This window comes from Sylvia atricapilla, chromosome 10 (genome assembly GCF_009819655.1).
Source record: "Sylvia atricapilla isolate bSylAtr1 chromosome 10, bSylAtr1.pri, whole genome shotgun sequence".
NCBI classification, from domain to species: domain Eukaryota; kingdom Metazoa; phylum Chordata; class Aves; order Passeriformes; family Sylviidae; genus Sylvia; species Sylvia atricapilla.
This window is the reverse complement of record NC_089149.1, coordinates 1,336,443-1,360,301: the sequence shown is the minus strand read 5'-3', so window position 1 is coordinate 1,360,301 and position 23,859 is coordinate 1,336,443. Positions and strand designations below refer to the sequence as shown.

The following is a 23,859-nucleotide window of genomic DNA, read 5'->3' as shown; positions in this document are numbered from 1 at the left end:
AAAGCATTTCCCAGCCTCATCCTCCATGGATATTTGAAGATGTTGGTTTTTACACTGCAAATTATGTAAAAATCCATGGCTGGAGTGGTTTTTACATTGTAAATCAGGTAAAGAACCACAGCTGGAGTGGTTTTTACACTGCAAATCATAAAATCATGATAAAAATCCATGGTTGGAGTGGTTTTTACACTGCAAATCATAAAATCATGATAAAAATCCATGGTTGGAGTGGTTTTTACACTGCAAATCAGGTAAAAATCCATGGTTGGAGTGGTTTTTACACTGCAAATTGTAAAATCATGGTAAAAATCCATGGTTGGAGTGGAAGTCATTCCCAGACTTTTCCCCCAGAAGAAGTGCAATGCTTTGGGTTGCCATAACCTATGGGAAAAAAAGGGAATAAACCCAACACAAGGCTGAATTATTGTCACAAGGAGCACTCTGCTCCATGGGCTGATGGTCCTGCTGGGGAACTGAAGGTGTTTCACTCCAGGAATAGATCAGGGGATTCTCCATGAACAGAGAAGGAGGACATGAAGGTCAAGAGCATCTGGAAATGTTACAGGAACCAGACTCAGAAGTTCTCAGAATGGAGAATTTGGGTTGGACAATCTCTTCTCCCTGGGAAGATCCAAGAACCTTCCCTCCTCAATGGAAAAAGGCTCCAGTGACAGGGTGTGGAAGCAGAAGAGTGTGAGCACAGATTATCAGGATGGTTTTACTCCTGCTGAGGAGGAACATCCTGCCCTGCACAGAACCAGGAGGTGCCAAGGATGAAACCAGAGCCTGGAAGTAAATCATGGAAATCACAGAGAGGTTTGGGTTGGGAGGGACTTTAAAGATCACAAAGTGTCACCCCTGCCATGGGCAGGGACGTGTCCCACTGTCTCAATGTCCAACCTGGCCTTGGGCACTGCCAGGGATCTGCTCTGCCCACCCTCCCAGCCAGGAATTCCTCCCCAAAATCCAATTTACATCCCTTTTTCTCTTAATTTAAAACTATTCCCTCGTGTCCTATCATCGATCAACAACTTGGATTATTTCATTTCAGTTTGTGGCGTTATTTTATAACTCCGAACAACAGAAAAGGTCCCAAAATCAGAGCAGGATTAGAAATGCCTCCTCCAAACAAAGATGCTCCTTGCCTTCCTAATCAAAGCCATGGATGGTTTATAATCTCCATAGCAGGTAAGCTCATTCCAGAAAAAAGCATCCCCAATCCAAAAAACATGAGGTGCAACAGCGAGTTTGATATTTTAACGTGAATTTCAATTTCACTTTCCCACTGCATCATCTTTTAGCTGAGCTCTTTGTGACCTGCCCCTTCCTTTGCCCGCTCTGAGGAACAGTTTTGCTGGTTTGGGGCTGGGTTTTTCCCTAAATCCTTGCTGGGGACTGGTGGTTTCAGTTGGATGCAGGAGCAGGGCGAGGTGATTACTGTATCTCTGCTGTTCAGTATCTGCAGGGTGTCTCAGCGCCACTCCAACTCCTTAAACCCAGTAAAGAGATTACAGCTCACACTAACTGGATTTGCACAGCTCGGGAGCATTCAGTTTGGATTCTTCCTGCCCAGATTAAGGGAGGCCATTAAAACAATAGTCAGCTGCTCTCCCAGCACAAGGTGTCCCAGGGAAAAAAAAAACAAACCAAAAACCATTAAAAAACCCAACCAAAACTCCACGTTTTACATTCAGAGCATGTGTGTCTTTGGACATGTGGGCAAACAAAACCCTCTTGCAGCAGGAATACTCCACGTCCAAGGAATGATTCCTCTAAAAAGCCAGGATAATGCAAATGATATAGTTATAAAAAAAGGACAATCGTGGTGGCTGGCAGTCTGAAGGAGCGGAGAGTTTGGAAAATTTTAAACAGCTTAAAAGAATGTGTGTCTTTGAAGATACTGCCTTCAAATGCATTCCAAAACCTATTTCTGGAAATAGGGAGAAATCTAATTCCCTCAACATAGGCCATGAATTTAGGAGGGAAGCTCATTTGACAGCCATCACTAACTGACAGGCTGAACTACAGAATTTGAACACAAAACTTCCATTTTTGCACTTAGCACAAAAAAAGTGCTTAATGAATGAAAACGCAACGGTTCCTCTGAACCCAAATCTATTTATTTTCCAGAGCCAGTGGCTCCCCAGCACCTCCTGCACAGTTTTGCTCCACAGCTTACACACGTGTCCCGTCCACTCTGGCTTTCCCAGCTGTCTGGGAGTGAAAGGAAAAGAAATCATCCCGTATGCTGCTGCCTATTAAATAAATGGCCAGTCTTTTGAGTCCTAAAAGGGATTTTTTAGCAAACAAAAAGAAAAACAAGGCCCAACACAGCTTAGGCAACAATAGCAACAAATCTCGGTCAAAGGCAAAGTGACCCTGGAGCTGCTCTGGGCATATGGAGGTCTCAGTCCTTTTCAGGGAAAAAAAAAAAAACCCTTCCTCTGCCTCCCATTAGCCTTTGGCTGATTTTCTGGGAGGAAACTGTCCTGGTTTGGCCTCTCAGCTGCTTCCTTCTGCCCCCCCAGCAGAGCTCTGAGGCTCCCCAAACACTCTGGATGCTCTGAGGATCCTCGCCCTGATTGTGCCATGGGAACCCACCCAGTCTGCTCAGCTCCTTTGCCATCAGGATCCTGGCAGGCAAGGGTTAAACCTCTCTGCACTGAGGTCACCATCGCTGCCACCAGGTGAATTCTTCATCACCTCACTTTTGGATTCAGGCTGGAAGCACAAAAGGAGGAGGAATGAATAAATAAATTAATTAGGCAATAAAAGAGGCATGCTGGTTTTACCCTGGGTGACTCCCTGACACATCCTGAAGATCCTGGAAAACCCACCTAAGTCCAAGCAAGTGCCTGGCAGTCATTGGAGTATCCCAGGTTGGACAAAGGGGCTCAAGTTGCCATTAAATTTGAGAAGTTGTTCTTCAAGAAGCTTCCAAAAGAAATCACTGGAACCGAGAAGTCCTACCAAGCATCTTAAAACTTTACTACATTTCTCAGCAGCATGACTGGAGCTCCTGTAAAGTCCTCATAATTTAGCCCAGACACTGAAAATAAACCTGCTTGGATTAAGGAAAGGCTTTTCCCCCTCTGACAAAAGAACAAAGGTATTTCTCCTGTGAGTATTCAAACTACTTTCCACCACAGGATGGAGTCGTTTGGTTTCAGCATTCAAAACGCAGTTGTTAATTTTAAACAGATTTTAAAGAAGTTCTCCAGTTTTTCTAAGAATATCCATGTTTAAGATGGAATTTTGGCCACACTCTACAATTCCCACCAGCCCATTTCTACTGCAGGAAAGGCTCTGCCATGATTTTCCTGGAAGCAAAATTCTCAAGGATGCTTTTAACTCAACCACAGGAGTATGATCAAGGTTGAACCATGACATGCAAGGTTCCAGCCCAGTAGTAACCCTTATTTATTATATTTGAGATCAAAACTTCCAAAATTAATATATTTTCCTTTTGGACTCCTGAGCTACACAACGCACTTTCTATTTTCCTCATAAAGCCTCTTTGAAATAAGCCCCAAAGAGAATTCAAATCACCAAAAAGAACTCCTCAATTCCAGACTTGAGCAGCACAAATTAAACAAATGCTGCAGCACCCTGAGCATCAATTTGTATTTGCCCATTTCTGCTCCTTGAGAAATGGATTTTGTCAGGTGAGATTTTGAGGAAAAGGCCTTAGAGAGACAAAAATCAGCCTTCCCAAGCCTTCAGCTCCTGGTGTGACACACACGCCCCAAAACGTGGCAGAGGAATCTTCCCTCCCAATCAAACATCCCCTCTCCACCACTGGTGAAAAGCAGCGAGATCTCTCTTTACAAGCCTCATCTTCCATGATAAATTTTGCATGAAAAGATGTCAGCCCTGCCCAGAGTCTCCTGCTGGCAGGGTGATAAATGTTTAATGCAAACAACACACCCAGCTCAGTGTCAGACAACAGCTCCCACACGGCCCCTTTGATCCCAACACAGCTTCTGAGCAGTTCTGGGGGTGCTCTGCACCACACAACTCCATCACCTATATGCAAATCAGGGCCAATTACCATAAATGACTTCCTACTGCACAGGGTGGGAAGAAGGAAGGGGAAAATAATTATGTGCCAAGCTCCTGGAGAGCCTGACTCAGAAGAGTCCAAGATTCCCACCCCAAGGCCCCAAAGAGTCCAAGATTCCCACCCCACGACCCCAAAGAGTCCAAGATTCCCACCCCACGACCCCAAAGAGTCCAAGATTCCCACCCCACGACCCCAAAGAGTCCAAGATTCCCACCCCACGACCCCAAAGAGTCCAAGATTCCCACCCCAAGACCCCAAAGAGCCCAAGATTCCCACCCCAGGACCCCAAAGAGCCCAAGATTCCCACCCCAAGGCCCCAAAGAGCCCAAGATTCCCACCCCAGGACCCCAAAGAGCCCAAGATTCCCACTTCAGGACCCCAAAGAGTCCAAGATTCCCACTTCAGGACCCCAAAGAGCCCAAGATTCCCACCCAAACCATTCCAGGATTCTGGGATCTGTCAAAGTATTTAAGAATCTGTGAAACCATTAATGCCCAAATGTATCAATAACCTCATTAAGGATCAGCAATTAAAGCAGTGGTCAGGTTTGATTAATTGTTCACTTCTTTTCTCTTAAAAACTGAGGAGCTGCTCTTAATTTATTCCATTAAAAATTGTCAAAATCATTTGGAGAAGTAATCCAAAATTCCACTAGTACACAAGCAACGATGAGACCCATAAATCTAAGAAAAGTTCTTTAAAACTAACAAGCTTTTAGTAGCTTTTCCCCCAATTTAACAAGGAGCTTTATGAAAAACACACCTCAGAACAAGAGAATTTGCATGTTTTGAAGCTGATCAAGACTTGAAACATCAAAATTCAACAGCACACCCAACCAGGTCAAGGAAGACATGGACGCAGGTTGTTTGAAAACAAGCAGATTTCCAAAAGCATAAATAAAAGATGAATGCAATGCTTTGATAGGTAAAAAAAAAAAAAAAAAACCAAACCAAAAACAAAAATACTAAAAAAAATGTAGTAGTGTAAAACCCCTCACTTTTGCAGATTTGGACAGCTGAAGACCTGCTGCATGTTGATGTTGCTGGTGTGAATGTGGGATTTGGGAGTGGAGGGAACTCCCTGGAGCTCCCAGCTCACATTCCAGGCAGCTGCTGCTGCCAGGATTTCCCTCCATAATGGCTGGAACATCCCTGAAAACATTTCTGGATATAAGAGGAGAAGAGTTGAGCTGTTTCATAGCCCATCTCATGAACAGGTGGTACTTCTCCATCAGTCCAGAAATTCAGCACTAAAGAATCATCACTGAAATGGGGAATGCCAAAGGACAATGCCCAGAATGCTGGTTTTAAAATAATTTTAGTTTTTCTCTTTTGAAATTTCTCTTGAGATGTTCACTGTGACAAGATCTCCCTTGAAAAAAAAAAATAAAATCAAAAGGTGCCCCAAAAAAAACCCCAAGCACAGACCTTTTCCTCTCACATCTACAAACACACCCAAGCCAAGGACAGAAAATCGTCATTAGGGTTTACAGGAGCCACAAATTTGCTGCTTAATTAGTGAAAAAAAAATACATTTTGATTGTGTGCTTTAGAGGAGCAGTAAAGCCCCAAATATACAACATCTCTCAGACAAGCTGCAGTGCTGCCAAGCTGAAATACCTCCTTTTATGCAAAGTTAAACTATAAAGTCAAGCAGCACCTGAGAATTTATGTCCCATCTTCCCACAATCTGGCTCCAGGCTGATCTTCATTACAGCTCCAAAGCAGCTACTTTGAATAAATACATTCCAAACAGCCATGAATTTCAACTGGGAACCAGATCTGGTCCTTGAGGTGCCTTTGAGGAAGGATTTGCTCCAAATATTGAGGTCACAGGATTGTTTCCACTACAGATTCCCTGATGCTGGAGGTTCTGGAAAGGCTTTGTAGAATAATGAGACTTTCAGTGCTGATCTAGACTCTGGGTCTAGAAATTAATCAGGTTGGAGGGTCCAAACTGGATCCAAATTAACCAGGAGTTTTCCTGCTGCCACAGGGAACGAAGGGAAAATTCCAGCAGCCAACAGGAGCCCAGATGTGGGTGGAAGATGCTGCTCTAGAAATTCCCCAGGAGCGTTTCTCAGAGGGAATCCACCCACGGGAAGGTCATGAAGTGACACCTCAGGGTTTTCTTGTTTGGAAGGGGTCAGACAAACAGCCCAGGAAAGGCTGCACTGATGTACAAAGCAGAGGGACTTACATAAATGACAAAAAATGTAAAAAAAAAAAAAAAAAAATTACACTGCTTTTCCTGAAATCTGTAATCAACAACAGAAGTTATTCTGAGCAGAAATTGGACTGAGGTTCTCAAAAATTCCCATTATTCAGCCAGAAGAAGGCTCGTGCTGAAACTGCATTTTTGAGCCTCAACCAAAGCCCAGGAGGAACTTCTGTCACTGGGAGGAGGTGTAGGTGTGTGTGAACAGTGAGTTGGCACCCACCTGGCTTTGCTCCAGCTCCATCATTGCATTGTTTTACAGGTGCACTTATTTTTCACCTTTAGAATAAATTGTTGTGTTAAAGGATCATCTCATTTTCAAAACAGCTTCATATGAAAATTTACCAATGACTTGTTAGTTGCATTTAGAAAGAAATGAGAGGTGAGCTTTTTACTCTGGTCCTACAATGGAGCTGTCACCTGGTTTTGCCCCAGCTCCATCATTTGATTGTTTTACAGGTGCAATTATTTTTCACCTTCAGAACAGACTGCTGTGTTAAAGGAACTTATTTTCAAAATACTTTATAGGGAATTTACAAACTACTCGTTAGCTGCATTTAAAAAGAAACAACAGGCGAGCTTTTTACTCCATTCCTACAATGGAGCTGTCACATGGTTTTGCCCCAGCTCCATCATTTGTTTTACATAGACTCTTCTGCAGGTGCACTTATTTTTCACCTTTAGAAGAAATTGTTGTGTTAAAGGACCATCTCATTTTCAAAACAGCTTCACATGAAAACTTACCAATGACTTGTTAGTTGCATTTAGAAAGAAATGACAGGCGAGCTTTTTACTCTGGTCCTACAACGGAGCTGTCATCTGGTTTTGCCCCAGCTCCATAATTTGTTTTACAGGTGCACTTATTTTTCACCTTTAGAATAAATTGTTGTGTTAAAGGATTGAAAATTCTTTTTGAAAGAATTTGAAAATTCTTATTTTGAAAATAGCTTCACATGGGAATTTACAAATGGCTTGTTAGTTGCATTAAGAAATGACAGGTGAGTTTTTTACTCCACTCCTACAACGGAGCTGCCGCTGGTTTTGCTCCAGCTCCATCATTTGCAGTTTCACTCACCCGGCCTTGGTGCCATGAGTCTCCTTGTCCTTCCCTTTGCCCTTGTCCTTGGCCTTGTCCTTGTCACGGCCCTTGCGGCGCTCCCGGGACCCGCTGGGGGTTCTCCTGTGGCCGGACCTCTCGCTGCTGCGGCTGTAGGACCTCTGCCGCGCCCGGGACCGGGACCTGCACAACACCACAGCCACGGGTTGGAACAGACACCTGGGATCACGGGACTGAGACCTGCACAACACCACAGCCACGGGTTGGAACAGACACCTGGGATCACGGGACCGGGACCTGCACAACACCACAGCCACGGGTTGGAACAGACACCTGGGATCACGGGACTGAGACCTGCACAACACCACAGCCACGGGTTGGAACAGACACCTGGGATCATGGGACTGAGACCTGCACAACACCACAGCCACGGGTTGGAACAGACACCTGGGATCACGGGACTGAGACCTGCACAACACCACAGCCACGGGTTGGAACAGACACCTGGGATCATGGGACCAAGACCTGCACAACACCACAGCCACGGGTTGGAACAGACACCTGGGATCACGGGACTGAGACCTGCACAACACCACAGCCACGGGTTGGAACAGACACCTGGGATCACGGGACTGAGACCTGCACAACACCACAGCCACGGGTTGGAACAGACACCTGGGATCACGGGACCGGGACCTGCACAACACCACAGCCACGGGTTGGAACAGACACCTGGGATCATGGGACCGGGACCTGCACAACACCACAGCCACGGGTTGGAACAGACACCTGGGATCATGGGACTGAGACCTGCACACACACCACAGCCACGGGTTGGAACAGACACCTGGGATCATGGAACCCAACACAGACCTATCAATATGGCTGTAGGAACACTGTCACACCCAGGACCTGCACAACACCACAGCCACGGGTTGGAACAGACACCTGGGATCATGGGACTGAGACCTGCACAACACCACAGCCACGGGTTGGAACAGACACCTGGGATCATGGGACTGAGACCTGCACAACACCACAGCCACGGGTTGGAACAGACACCTGGGATCACGGGACTGAGACCTGCACAACACCACAGCCACGGGTTGGAACAGACACCTGGGATCATGGAGCCCAACACAGATCTATCAATATGGATGTAGGAACACTGCTGGGACCTGCACACACACCACAGCCACAGGTTGGAACAACACCAGGATCACTGAGTCAAACCCAGCCCTAATAATATGGCTGTAGGAACACTGTCACACCCAGGACCTGCACACACACTACAGCCACAGGTTGGAACAGACATCCAGGATCATGGAGCCCAGCACAGATCTATCAATATGGATGTAGGAACACTGCTGGGACCAGGACCTGCACACACACCACAGCCATGGGTTGGAACACACCTCCAGGATCACTGAGTCAAATCCAGCCCTAACATTGTGGCTGTAGGATCACTGTCACACCCAGGACCTGCACAACACCACAGCCACAGGTTGGAACACACCTCCAGGATCATGGAGTCCAGCCCAGCCCTAACAATTTTAAGTTTGGTCCATTTTACATATCAGGGGTTAAGCCCCTAATTACAGCTTCAGGTAATGAAGTTATTTACCCTCAGTTTGCTCCCCCACAATTCACTTTTGTTTATACTTTTGGGGGCCTGAGACAGTGAGGTGCTCTTGAATTTCAGGCCTAGAGAGGAATTTTCTTGTCTGAATAAAATCAGAGAAGAGGAGCTGACAGCAAAGGAGTTTGAGTTATACACTAAAGCAGTACAGGACCTGAAAAATAAAAAAGCTAAATCCTAAGGCATCAGGTAGACAGGAAAAAATTACCCCAAAGCAACTGGGGAAGAGATTCTGATTAAAACAGTTTCAATCTTTTACAGGATCTACCGGATTGTCCTGGGTTGGAGTTTAGGATGTGTTCTATCACCACCTTCAGTTCATGGCCCATCAATGCCCTGTGCATGACTCACAGATAACTCCGGGTGTTATCTCTCGTTAATGGGCCATCAAGGAGCTCCTCTATCACTCATCATCCCACTGGGAGATGCTCCGCCCATGGGGAGGAGCCAAGCATTCTCACCTGGATATAAACTGGGATTTGGGACAGTAGAAGCAGCCCTCACCCACTGGATTCCCAGAGCAACCAGACCTTTCTATGAGATCACTGCTTCAGGAAGAGCACCTCACCTGGACTGCTTCCCTCACCCTGATCAGGTTGTATTCTGACTCTGTCAGTGGTTTTTCTTTATTTTATTTTCCTTTTCTTCTCATTAAATTTATTTCTGACTTAGAGCCTCTCACTTGGTTTGTTTTCAAACCACAACATGGATTATCCAAACAAGCAGAACAAGAGGCACCAAAACTCTCCTGAGAAGCAGCTGGGCAGTGAAGGAAGGCAACTCCTCTACCAGAGAACGGAGGGGCTGCTTCTAGGCAGGCAAAAAGGATCCCCAAAGTGTAAAACACTGAATTTTACACAAGTTTATCTAACAAAAGACCACCAATTCCTCTACAGTGATATCCAGATATCTCTTTTTTTTCCTCCAAAAAGCACAGTGGGTGAAGCCAGACTTGAGACATCAGCAGGCTTGGTTTGCTCCCAAGGGTTTCACCTCCAGGTTTTAGAAGGTTTTGGCTACTCAGCCCTGAACACAAACACTTTTTTAAATGCTGTAAAGGTCTAAAGTGAAAAAATCTTGGAGATCTTTCTGCCCTCCTTTCACAGTTACACAATTTCATCATCAGAACAACCCATCAGCCATTTCTCACCAGCACTGCACCTGAGCCTTGTTACAGTTTTAAGTTATATTAATGTATGTCAAATACATTACTAAATATATTCATTATTATAAATATATTAGTTTTTATTATTTGTTAAATTACTTGATTTTAATACATTCAAAATGCATTTATTAATAAAAGACGGTTCACGATTTAATACCTTTAAAATGACAATTTAGCACATGAAGTGAAAAAGAAAACATTGCTCCTGCTCTGGAAAGGGATGCAAAATAACTTAAATAACTTAGGATTCAGCCATTAACAAAATGGAAAAAAAAAAAAATCAAGAAGGATTAGGACTGGATCTTTGTGTGTCCAAAATGCTTTCATTATTCCTAAATTTCTCATAAATTATTAAAAAAAATTTAGAAAATCATTTATCATGGATCAATGCTACCTAAGTAGACAAGGGATATTCAGGAAAAATCAGGTCAAGTTTTCCTTGGTTTCTCTTCCCTGAGCACCCTGGCCTTTGGAATGGCAGAGGATGGAATGAGATGGGCTCGGAGGTCCCTCCCAACCCATCCCATAATTCTACAATTCCATGATTCCCATGGAAGTTTCCTCATGGGAAAGTTTCATTAAGTACTGAAGGAAATTGGGAAATTTTTAAAACAGCATTAAAAGTTTCTTTAGCACCTCTTGGATTGCAAAACTCCCAAGGCTTCTAAAAACCAAATCACACAGAAAAAAAAAATATCCCTCCTTTTGTGAAACAACAACTGCTTAATAAAACTCAACAACAGACCAAGCAAAAGCAAATCCTCCATCCAGATGAGGCCATAAATTACATTGCTGGAATTTGGCCAGCACATGGGAGTTCAGGTCCCTATTCCTGCCAGGAGCAGCTCCAGAGGTCAGGGCTGGGTTCCTGTTTCAGCAGCTGGTACCTTCCAACAGCAGCTCTCCCATCCTGGGCACTCTATTAACACTAATAAATAGATCAAATTACCACTGCAGGGCTGCATCATGAACTGGAGAACATTTGCTGGCTCAAAATGGATTTTTTAGTGTGTCATCACAAAGGTAAAAGTGTCCATCCACTCACCTTTACTCCTCAGGTAGAGGAAGTTTTGACTTGAAAGAGCAATCTGGATATTAAACCTGATTTTTGCTTGGCACAGAGACAGAGTTTTTACAAACATCATGGTGAGCACTGCCCTAAATCCACCATTCCCAGGTAACCCTGAGTTCTCAGAACTCTGCAGGTTAGTCCAAAACAGAAAAAAACCCCAAAAGCTCAAACAAAACAAACAGCAACAACAAAAGCCCTGTAGCAACACAAATCACAGTAAATTGATGCAGGGCCTCTCCTCACTTAAGGGCACAGTCCTCCCACCAGGAACAAATGAGCAATCTGAAATATTTCCTGCTAAAGAGCTTCAGTTTCTCACTTTTGCAGGTGCAAATCCCAAATTCAGCTCAGGTAGGCTGGATGCTCAATTCCTGGATTTCTGCTCATTCCCATCTCTGTGCAGGTGACATTTAGACACAGGAATTTAAAAATTCAAAGAGTTATTGCCTCCAATTTTCCCATCCCTGGCAGTGCCCAAGGCCAGGGATTGGAGCTCCCTGGGACAGTGGAAGGTGTCCCTGTGTCCCACCAGGGATTAATTTCCTCCCCAAATCCCATCTAAACCTCTCCTCCATCAGCTTTAGGCCATTCCCACTTATCCCATCACTCCACGGAAGAGTCTCACTCTATTGTCCTTTAATTCCTAATAAAGTATCTTGCAAGATCTACAGGAAATCAAGATAAAACTTCCTGAAATGGACCTCCCAAAAGTCATCTGTGCCCCCAGCTCACCACCAAACCACAACAAAAGTCCCCAGATCTGGCAGAGAAGACAGATTTTCTATTTTATCTGCCGTTGAAAAATGACAAGAATCACAATTAGTCCTTATTAAAGCCAAGACCCCAAATGTTCAAATTATGGAACTACCAGAGGGGGAAAAACCCCCTAAAAAACCAAAACAACACCCCAAAAAATGAAGCAGGAGAGGAGATTTCCAGCATGGATCCCCTTCCCCCCCAAACAACACCCAGAGCACCCACCCACCATGCCAAAGGTTAAGTCATTTAGTCAAGTTCAAAGATCTTCAAAGGGCTCTTAGATCCAGATAAGCCCATATGTTCCCAAAATTCTGTGAAAAGCCATTACTTTCCAATCTGCTTTTCATGTCCAAGTTGCAGAACACACAGATGCTTGGCATCACTCGGGATCCCTAAATTCTCACACCAGATAATCAAGGCTCACCAATGACTTCCCCATCTCAAACCCTAAGAAAAAAAATGGCTTTATTCCATCAACGCTCGGGCCGCTTGTAAAAAATTGAAAGTCTCCATAAAAGCCCATTCAGTTACTGCACAATAAGTGTTAATTTGCTAATTTCTTCACAGGTAATCAATTAAAATGTAAAATATTGGATAAAATTAGTTGCACTAAATTTAACAGCTGCTCCATAAGCATAATTAGTTTCACAAGGGCCATATGTATTCTGAGCAGAGACTGAGTTGAAACAAATAAGCGGATTTTAAAACAAGTTTGAGGAAATCTGCATTTAATTAGCAGGTGGGCACTACAACTGCATAATGTTTTTATACATTTATATTTATGAAGTGACAGAAGATCTGAAGGCTTTTTAAAATGGCGTTTATTGTTTGAATGGGAACTGTTTTGCTGCATGCTAAAGTGATTTAAATCCTTATAGCCCCGCTTTGAAAAAAATCATAAACGGTGAAAGAAAACATGTGGGAAACTGTAAAACTAGAAAGAATTTGCGACAAAAAGCAGAGCCACATACCATAACCAAAAGGAAACTACACTTAATTAAATGTACACTACATCTGGAATATCAGCCTAATAAAAACGTGCAACTATTAATTCTCATTGTTCTAAAGGAAATGAGGTCAGCGGCGTTTAGTATTTCCCCAATTATATTGCACTAAAGCACTGAACTCTATCTTAGAGGTCCAATCTAATCTCTTCAAAAGGTTACAACTGCAAAAGAGAGATTTTTTTTTTTTTTTTAATGGAAAGAGGAATTAGAGCCCAAAAACCAAGACAGGGTTTGTTTTCCTGTCTTCGAGCTCTTCCAAGGTGAATTTTCGCAAAAATTTTCTGTTTTCTTGGCAAACAGCAACCCCCACTCCAAAGAAAGGTGGTGCAGAGATGTCAACTTCTCCCCTGGAATTCTTCTCAGCATCTCTCACCTGACACAAGCCTCATTAGATTATTTTGAGCTCGATGGCCACAAACAAAAGGCAACAAGCTCAAGGCTCTTTAATACTTCAGCCATAAATCCAAGGGCTGGGCCAGAACAATGGAACAACTGCACTGCATCAACTGGATGCTGAGATTGGTAATAAAGGCAGAGTGCAAACACACAAGTAATTGCAGCAAAATGCCATGTTCTCTTTCAAAGCACATTAAGAGAAAAGTTCCTTGTTTAACTCAGTTTCACCACCAGGGAAAAAGGAAAAAAAAAAATCACGGCAGGAGTTATTGGAAAGGTAAAATAATTTCAGGTATCAATTGCAGTCATTCAGGCTGCAGGAATTATTAAATATGTGTACATAATGGAAATTTAGCTGCCTCTATAAAACATTGCAGGTCATTATTAGTCTGCAATTTTAAAATGCGTGTCTCTGAGGAAGTTAAATATAGAGAATATGTATGAAAATACCACTTTTTTAAAATTTACTGTTCAATATAAGGTGAGTGATAACAAAACTGGGCAGCAGCAGAGTCAGAGTTTAAACCTGAAATGAGACTGATGCTAAGAGGAAAAAGTTGTTTCAAACCAGGAGTATGAACAGCTGGTCAGTGACAAAACATATTTCAGAACGAGAATATTAAAGATTTAAAAAAAATCATCCACAGTGCCAGAGAAAAGCAGGATGAAATAAAAACAAGAACTGGGGACAACCACGAACTTTTTTTTGAGAAAATGTAAAATGTCTTTCCTGCAGGATTGCAACATTTCAACTTCCATTCAGCCCACTTTTTCCTGGTTGCTTTTCCTCAGCCTAAGCAGTGCCAGTCCTGGGATTTGGCTGGGAGAGGAAGGAATTTCCTTGCTGGTATCTCTTTGTGGGGCAAAACCTGCCAAATGCAGAGCTGAGGAAATGGATCCACCAAACACCAACCCAGCCCAGCAATTCTGCACCTGGGAACCATGGTAATCCCATGGTCAAACACTGGAGGAGGTGAAATTCCCAGAACTGGAATTGTGAAGAGCAGTATGGAGAGCATGGGAATGCAGCTGGAGAGAAGAACTCAGGGATGAGACACTCCTGGAATTCTAAACCAGCTGAGTTGGACACAAATGGAGCTCTCCAGCCTCCTGGAGAAGCTCCTGCTCTGAATTTTGAGGGGGATGAAGGCGTCTCCTCTGCCCCAATGCCTTGATTATCCCACAGGGAGACCTTGGGATGATTCCACATCCAGCGTGGCTCCACCAAGGAGCTGGAAACCCACAGGAGATCAGCAGCTGGGAGGAGAAGAACCCACCCCAAACACACTTTAATTTGGAACACAGAGTTCCCAACACAGTTCAGGAACTTGAAGGAGCAGTTTCTCAGGGAATCCAGGCACAATTCCCTGCCTGAGGAATGAGAGATGGGAGAGGAGCACCTCAATGAGCACCTCGTGCCAAACTAAAACCAAAAATAGGCTTCACTGAGTGTTACCTGAGAGATAAACCATGGATCAGACTGCTGCTGTCCAAGCTGGGAGATAAACCATTAATTTCCCCTGTCAATCTATGTAAAGGTTCCTGCCTAAAATCCAACCTCAAATTCAGATCATCAGATAAGAACTCATCTGGTTTTACCTGAGAGGAATTTCCCTCACACCTTCTCAGAGTGTTTCCCAAAGCAGGGCCTTTTCCTAACGCTGTATTCCTGTAGCTTTGTCAGGACTGAGCAGAAAAACCTGGGATTTAATTCTAATAATCTTCAGGGAAACAAATAATAAAGAAACAGAAGTTAATACAGAAATTGGTACATTTTCCTGTAAAACAAACAGCCCAAAGTCCCTCCAATTCCTTGTCCTGTCTCATTCAAAGCAGTCTTAGAGCTCAAGAGCAGAAAACCCACATACACCCAAAAAAAGTGTGCAATACCCAGCCGCAGGTACATCAGCCAGAAACTTCCATATAAAACCAAAATTAAGGTCCATAAAGGAAGTAAATATTATCCCAATCACCTGAAAACAAAACAAAAAAAAAGACTCAATTGAGTTGAGAACACCCAACTTTGTCTCCTGGTCATACAAGAAGTTTAAAGCCTGAGGTGAAGCAAAAGCAGAACAGTTTTTTAAGTACCACACAAAGACACCAGCAAGGAAATTCCTTCCTCTCCCCACCAAATCCCAGAATTGGCACTGCTTAGGCTGAGGAAAAGGCAAACCAGGGGGGAAAAAATGAATGAATTAAAGTTTAAACGTTGCAATCCTGGAAGAAAAACATTTTACACCTTCTGAAAGAAAAAGGGAAAACTTGAATTCTACAGGAACCACCGAGTAACAAATTCTATTAGCAAGCAGCCCCATCAGACCTTGTAATTAATCCTTACAACCACATTTAGTTATTCCCTTCTCCATACAGCTGGAATCTATTTGAAAAAAAAAAAACAAAGGTGCAGTTTTATTTCTGGCTGAACAGCCCAGCTGATTCCTTTCTGCCTGGTGCATTGGTGACTCTGCATCTGCCCTGGATGGATCCCAGGGCCAGGGAGGGGAAAAAAAAAACAACAAAAAAGGCTCCAAATTCATTTTCCAGATGGAATCACCACCCGGGTAATTATTTGTTGTAAATTTGACAACACCTCTGATATTGTGGTAAAATGTTAAAGGGACAGACAGGAGAGATTTTTTTTTTTCAGGTTGAGGTTTTCCACTTCCCCTGTGCCTCGGATTAATTACAGGTAAACACTGCTCCTCTGTCTGCCTGGGACAAACTCAATATATTTCAGGGGTTTGGGATCATAAAACCTCCAAGACTGAGGCCCCAGTGATGGTTTGAGCTTAAATACTCTGCAATATTTGTGTGTCCTTACATCCCCAAATCGATAACAGACAGCTGAAGGGAATTGTCTAAACAGATATTTGAAATCAGTTTACACACCAGGACACTACCTGTTCTCAGAAACTGCAAAATAAACCCCAAAAATCTCAATTTAGGTCACGCAGCACCAGCAAAATCTGAATATTCCTCATTTTTCAACACTGTAACACCGTTTAAAAGGGAAAAAAATCTGCTTAAAGGCAGGATTAAGGCATTTCCTAGAAATAAATATCTAATTTGGAAGATTGGGAATATTGAGACTGACTGGATTTATAATGACCACAAAGAACACACTGCAAACAACACCTGGATGAAAAGATGTGTCTTTACTTTTTCCTGATAAAACAAATGAACCCATTTTCTCTGTGCTCACAGCTTCTAAAAAAAGGCAATTTTTTTTTCTTTAATTCATTGATAACCAGGCAGGTTGAGCTATAAATTCTATGGCATGTAAAAAAAAAATTAATTAAATTATTCCACCTGTACTTTTTACCACCACAGGTTTATGAAGAATACAAAAAGATTTTTAGAATTTAACCAAAATAAACTTAACATTTTTAATGAAAATAGCTATAAACTGGACTCCAAAAATTAAGTCATGAAAAGGCTTTAGAAACACACACACACACACACAAAAAAAGGCAGAATATTTTTTGCTTTTGCCACAGCATCCACTCAAAATCTTGTGGAGGGACGACAAAACAACATAAAGAGTTTGGATTTTTTGGGGATATTTTCCAGTGCACACTCTCTATATAACACAGGGAGAATTTTCTCATTTCCAGACAAGTCTGATGCATCTCCCTCTCAATATTTTGCAGGTAACAAACACAGAGCAGACAGAGGAATGCAGAGGCTGCTTTTAATATTCTCCTGGATGAAAACTGAACAGCTCCATTCCTGGAGACTGCTGAAGAACCACGGAGCTGCCACCTTCATCAGCCCCAAAAATCCCCTTTACTGACCCAGTCCTGTCCCTCCCAAAGCTTAATTCTGATGAATTAAAATGAAATTAAAAACTCTAGGGATAAGAAATTCTGAATATTTCATTTACTATTCTAAAAAAATCAGTGTTTTCCTCATGGAATAGGCAAGAGTCACATAAAATATTGTCAAATAAATCACACCAGAAAAATAAGGCAATCTGGATTGTTTAAAAATATACATAAAGCCACAGAAGTACTTACTCATTCTATTTCAAAATGAGTTCTGACTGCTCTGATCAACTGATGATGCTGAGCACAAACTGCTTGGTGTCAGTGCTAATTTAAATGGGGAATAAAGGTGAATTATGATGTGATTCCTACATACCTAAGCTTTGTTTTTAATAAAAAAAGGGTCTCCTGGAACTTCCTTCTAAGCTCTGCTTTTTGTTTAAAACACAAAAGAACCTCACTAAGGCACAGCTAACCCAGGAAATAGTCACAGGCTCCTGACCCCACAGCAGCAGCTCTTCTGTACCTCCATTTCCAGGCAAGAATTCAAATGAAAACTGAATTATTCCCATCACTGAGAATATTTACCCAAAGCAGGCACTCGAGGAATGCCAAAAATAAACCAGTACCTGTCGTGTCACTCAAAACCTTCCACAATTCTGGGAAGATTCACACCACCAAGGCATTAATTAACACCATCCTGGGGATTTTGGCGGGGAGGGAAATAGGAATATGGGATTTTAGAAGTGAAATGTGTAATTTGTATTGAGTTAACGATGTACTAACCAGGGGAGTTTTCTGACACCCCTCCAGGAGTTACTGCTGTGTACTTTTATTTTTTTCTTACAGATTGATTTTTCCACATTTCTCCAACTTTTTTTTCTCCTCCCTCACCTTACTGGTTCCTGCTGCTGCTCAAGCTCCAAGGCTCTGGGCTTTCTGTTTTGGATACTCCTGGGTGCTGCAGAGGGCAAAGAGCTCCATCCCAACGCAGCCCTTCCCTGTTCCCCATAACCTGAGGGTCCTCTGAGTGACCACAGGACATGGGGGTGTCACCAGCCCCTGGGGGAGCTGAAATCATTCCTGGGGGAGCTGAAATCATTCCTGGGGGAGCTGAAATCATTCCTGGGGGAGCTGAAATCATTCCTGGGGGAGCTGAAACCAGCCCCAACCATGGATTCAATCCCACAGCTGGGACACACCCCAAACTCCATGAGTTTTGTTTCCTCAGCTCCAGTTCCACTCACTGGGAGTGATGCTCTGAGTAAAGCCATGACTTCAGAGAATTCCCTTTTTCATTTGCCTGAAGCAAGGGAACTCCCCTTAATTCCATAATTCAGGTATTCTGGAGTCACCAGAACGCTCCAGATCTGGTTTTATCCTGCTGCTTGACCTAAAACATTCACATTTCCACTGCTCCTTTCAGCCAAGGGGTGAGGAACACCCCAACCTCCCACCCCTCAGCATCACCCTTCTGGAAGTGGGTACCATTTGCACTGAAAGTCTAATTTAATTGAATTTCTCATTTTCCATATTGTATGGATGTAATTAAAACTGTGGTTTCACTCTAAAATGCATTTTCTAGTTCTGATAATCCACAGAACAACTTCCATCACCACGTATTTGATGGCACTCCGTAAAATAAAATCCCTAATTAATAAGAAAGGCTATTTGCATTTTACATCATTTCTCTGTATTGAATATTTACTTACAGAGTGATCTAAAAATTACCATTAGAGGAGTCTCCCAGTTAAACCAGCTTTTTAAAATTGAAAACAATTCCACAGTCTTCCTTAAAGATTTGTTTTTAGTTTAGTTTACACTGCCACAATTCACTTGCTTTAATCCTTTACCTGTTACTTGACCCCATATCTGTTATTTGACCCAATATCTCATGAATAAATGACATTTTGGTCGGTTTTTTAATGAACAACCCCATTTAATCAACCTTACACTTGAACCACAATAATTGTCCAGGTTCTGCATTAACATGAAACTGCTCAAACCCCATTTTTTGTGGCTGAAATGGCAATGCTGACCCTGTTTTCCTCAGGCTGCAGTTTGCTCCCTGGGCTGCAGGAGTGGCTCCTGTAGCTCACAGCACCCTGCAGATGGCTGTGATCACACCCAACACTGCCAGAGAACCTCCCCAGGCTTAGCAGAGACCCCAACCAGGTGTCACCTCCAACCCCACAGAGGTGGGGAGCTCAAAGCCCTCCAGGCTGATCCCACCATCTCCAAAGGAGGCTCTTGGAGAAGGGAGTCCCAGCTCCACATGGAATTACTGGAGCCCCAGCTTGACCCAACGTGGAAATTTGGGATTATTCCTGCTGCTGGGAGATGTCCTTGGCTATCAGAGCTGTCAACAGCTTGGGGAATAGATGCTCCAAGCTCCCAAAAGGCTGGGAAACATCAGGATTTGCCCGCTCCTGCCTTCCTCTCTCAATGCTCAGTGCTGATCCCTCGGAGATGCCACACTGTTATCCCAGGATGGGAACTTCCACCAGGGAGCTGCTGGTGCTGGTGAAACGCTGGGAGCTGGTTAAGGGAACAAATGACTGAAGAAAGGTGCTGCAGCTGAACATATGGCAGTGCACTGAAGCTGCTCAAAGGGTCTCAGGGAAGAAGGTTTGGATTCCCGGGAAGCTAATGCGCCGTAAGAAGGGCCGGCGATGAAAGCACACCCGGCCCGCCAGAAATCCAAACACAGCCACAGACACAATTATTTTACTAATTGCTAATGAATACAGTCAAGTGGCTTCAAAAAAGCCAAACTTCGCTTGGACTACTTCAGGTTTTGACCTCTGCAGGAGCAAATGCATTTCAAACTGGAGCCCACCAAAACTGATTAACGGCGCCCGCCAAGGCCAGCGCGGAGAGGGAGCTTTTTTTCCATCTATCACATGGCCCCAAGGATAGTTAAATGAACCTTAAAATGGCTACAAACAGCTCAATGACTACACAGAGTCCTGCCAATTAGAAATAATTAGGCAGTCATTTTGGTGGTAAGTCTTTTTAAGTGCATACATAATGATGCAATGATGCTTATTAGCGAGCTCATACGAGCTCTGCTCAAACAGCCTGGAATAATTATGCAACTATCACAAAGCCTTGCACATCTCTGTACTTCACCTTAATGCATTTAAAAATCCACTTCATTACCTCCAGTAATTAATCCTCCATTAATTGCAGGAAAAGCCCAGTTTACCGTGCTTCGTTTCTAATTATCTTATAAATAGTTATGGTTCTAATTAATGTGTTCATTAAGCTGAATATCTTTCTCAAAGCCATGCTCAGAGCAAAGGTTCTGCTTTTGAGAGAAAAAGCCTAACTAGCCATAAGGTGAGGCCATTTTGGTTGTATTTGCTTTTATTTTAGTATATTCAACCTCCTAATTGGCATTTAAAATCTAATTTGGAAGAACTTCAAGAAGACTATATAGGAGAAAAATAGGAAAAGGCTTTTCTTTTTTTTTTTTACCCATTCTCCAATCAAGAAGCTCAGAGCTTTAACAGGAAAACTTTTAGCATCTCTTTTTGATATAGACTGGGAACAGATTTTCAGTGCTGTGCCACAGATTAATTGAAATTCTGTCACAATTCAGTAGATCCCTGCGTGTTTCCATAGAGGAGAACGAAAAACCATGGAAGAAAACCAGATAAGCTTAGAGTTTATACAGAATTAAAAATAATAAACCCACACTGCTGGCCTTGCCTTCATTTCTAGGCTATAAATCCGTGGCACAGAATCACAACCAGAATTTACATCAGTTATTTGAGCATGACCTGACCCTTGAAATCCACTGAGGTTGCCTTCCTAAGAGATATGGACACGATCCAGTAAAAAACACAACTGGAGAATGTCTTACAGTAACACCTATGGATAAGGAAACCCCCTATGGAAACACATTTTCCCAGGATTTTGAGGCTTTGCTAAGAATTTTGCAGGAAACTTGGACTGAAAATTCTACAAGAGTACAATTAGTGTATTTTAGTTATAGATACTAAATTCCCATATCTTCCTAGATTTTTGTTTTTTTAATAGACATTATATACCTCACACACCTGTCTCCAGTTCCACTAGGCAAAACCAAACCCAAGTTCTTGGATTTTTATTAAAATCCCCACATTTTGAACATTAAATATTTTGTTCAGAGTTACTCACACTCCACTTGAGCAGCAAAAGGACAAAAGCTCAGCACATGCCTGCAATTATCCCATTTCTTTTTGGGGAACCTTTTCTTCCCAGGACATCCCAGCTCAGGAAAACCTGGAATCACTGAAGTCAAGTGCAGCTTTGCCACGGCTCTGACAGGGCTGAGGTTTGATGCCAAAAAAAGCTGCATCAGGAGCAGATGAATTATCAGCTCTACATCTTGCTCTGGAATTTTTTGGGAGCCTCAATGTTTTGCCTTGGAAACTGGGAAAAATTTCAAATGGGGAGTTCAGATGTGGGAGGAGAAGCAGCAGCACAAAGGGTGAAAGGACAGCCAGGGAGTGGCAGGAGAGAAGTTTTTAATCAGATTTATTTTGTCATTAACTCCCTCCCAGAGCACATTTTGGGAATGGCACCAGCACAGGCTGGGAGCTGCCTGCCTGGATCCCACAGGAAAATGGATTTTTATGGGATAAGGCTTGTTACAAACCTGCCAAGGAGCAATAACTGGAATCCTGGAAAAAACTGACAGCAAAGGATTCCAGGGCACGGATGCAGGTTCATAGACAATCAGGGAATGGTTTGGGTTGGGTGGGACCTTGAAGCTCATCCATGGCAGGGACACCTCCCACTGTCCCAAACATTGTCCAGCCTGGCCTTGGACACTTCAGGGATCCAGGGGCAGCCACAGCTTCTCTGGGAATCCCATCCCAGCCAGGAATTTCTTCCCAAAATCCCATCCATCCCTGTCCTCTGGCAAGGGGAATCCATCCCCTCTTGCTCTATCATTCCACACCCAACGCGACTTTCCCCTCTCACTTTTTTGGCAGAAATCCACATTTTTTGCCTTGGTTTTAACCAGATTCTGTATCCCTGGATACATTATCAGAAAGAACAAAAGATGGGAATAAAGAATCAATTTTCACTATTAAATTCTACCATTTTGCGTTTCAAAAATGGGGGGGGGTAAAAATCCCTCCTAGAAATGAACCCTGGAAAGAGCAATGATTTACAGAGCAAAGAGGGTCTTGGGTTACCAGGGCACCCTTAAGACATCTGCTTTTGCAGGGCTGCCTCGAGAAACACGAGCTCTGCAGCAAAGAAATAACAGATTCTATTTCATGGCCACAGCTTTGGTAGCAGAGAAAAAAGGAGAATTAAAAAAAAAAAAAAGTTAAAATACGTAGCGGTTTAGAACATAGACACACTGAAATCAAAAAAGGCAATTCCTCACTAAGGGGAGTTGTGTTTTTCCTTGAGTTCCTTTTCCAAACAGCAAAACTGAAGCACTGAAAAAAAAACCCCAACAAAACTGCAAAGACACCTATTTCCAGTGAGAGGTTCTACAGGAATAAACACTCCGTGTGCAGGTAACACCTGGGCTGCACAAAAAAACCAACATTCTGTGTAACCAGGCTCCAAATGAACAGCATTTCTGCATTCAGAGCTTTATTTAAGCTCCTTTTTTTTTTTTTTGTTTTCTACCAATGAAAGGCATCAAAGCAAGTGTCACTGGCAGCTCTGTGGCCTCATTGATAACTGGAGGGCCCTGGGCGTTGCCTTGTGAAGTTTAATTTCCCAAAGTGGTCAATTAGGGCTGGGCAATGAGCTCAGCAGTGCTTGGTGCTCCAGGACATCTCCACTGCTCCTGCTGCACCTCTGGGCTTCCCTGGACAGCACCAACTGATCATTCCTCTTGGAAAAAAGTCAGTTATTACAACAACAACAGAGATATTTTTAAGAGGTTGGTGCTGACACAACCTGGAATGCAACAAGATCCTAAATAAAAAAAATAAAAAAAGTGCAGGGTTGGATTTACTGGGGGGGGAAATAAACAGGAGCTGACATTACCATCAGCAGGATCACACTCAGTAGTGTCAATGCCACCTTCCTGCCCCAAGCTTGCATTTGAAGTCTCGTGAAAGAAATGCTGCAGTATCTTAATTAAATCTATTTGCTAATGGACCAAAGGCTTGAAACTTCCCCAGCAGTGAAAAAGGAGAGAGGAACATGTAATATTTACACTGATTCCTCACATAATTGCACCTGAGTGGGTTAACTTGAAGAGCAAAGATAGGGAGGAAAAATAAATATTCTTAGCTGCAGATCAATACTTTAAAGGAATGGAACTCCAGTGGCTACAACCAGGCAAAAAAAAAATTAAGCAATCATAGGAATTAATGATAAGAATAAAATCATAGAAGCATGGAATGGCTTGGGATGGAATCTCCAAAGCAATGTTCTCATTAAACAGCACTGCTTGGCTTCTGCCAGGACTCCTGACTGCTTCTCCTTGGAAAATCCCTCCCAAGGAGAGGGATTTCCAGATGAAGAGGACACAGCCCTGTCCCTGTGTGCCCATCCCTGGTGTCCTCAGCAGGAAAGGGGCCCTGGCTGTCCCTGTCCCCTCCTAATCCCAACCCCACTGCCCTGAGTCCATCCTGCTGCTCCCACCCAAATTCCAGCTGCTGCCAGGAGACACAGCTGGGGATGGAGAGTCCAGAATCCTTCCCTTTATCCCTGAACTTTCCCTTCTCCTTGGAACAGCCACCACCTCCTGTG

At 43.2% G+C, this 23,859-nt stretch overlaps 1 protein-coding gene and 1 long non-coding RNA gene across 3 annotated transcripts in view; one reads left to right on the top strand and one right to left on the bottom strand.

The window, feature by feature from the left end:
- The window catches only part of LOC136365325 (uncharacterized), a 133,193-nt gene that overhangs the window by 85,746 nt on the left and 23,588 nt on the right, over positions 1-23,859 (top strand). The gene's annotated exons all lie outside the window — the stretch shown is intronic.
- The window catches only part of RSRC1 (arginine and serine rich coiled-coil 1), a 101,601-nt gene that overhangs the window by 68,488 nt on the left and 9,254 nt on the right, over positions 1-23,859 (bottom strand). For both annotated transcript variants that reach the window (XR_010744344.1, XM_066325673.1), the window contains one exon: positions 7,356-7,520. Coding sequence is in view for 1 of the 2 variants with exons in the window: in XM_066325673.1 (XP_066181770.1) it covers positions 7,356-7,520 (165 nt within the window). In the remaining variant the exon portion in view is untranslated. The remainder of the gene's footprint in view (positions 1-7,355; positions 7,521-23,859) is intronic.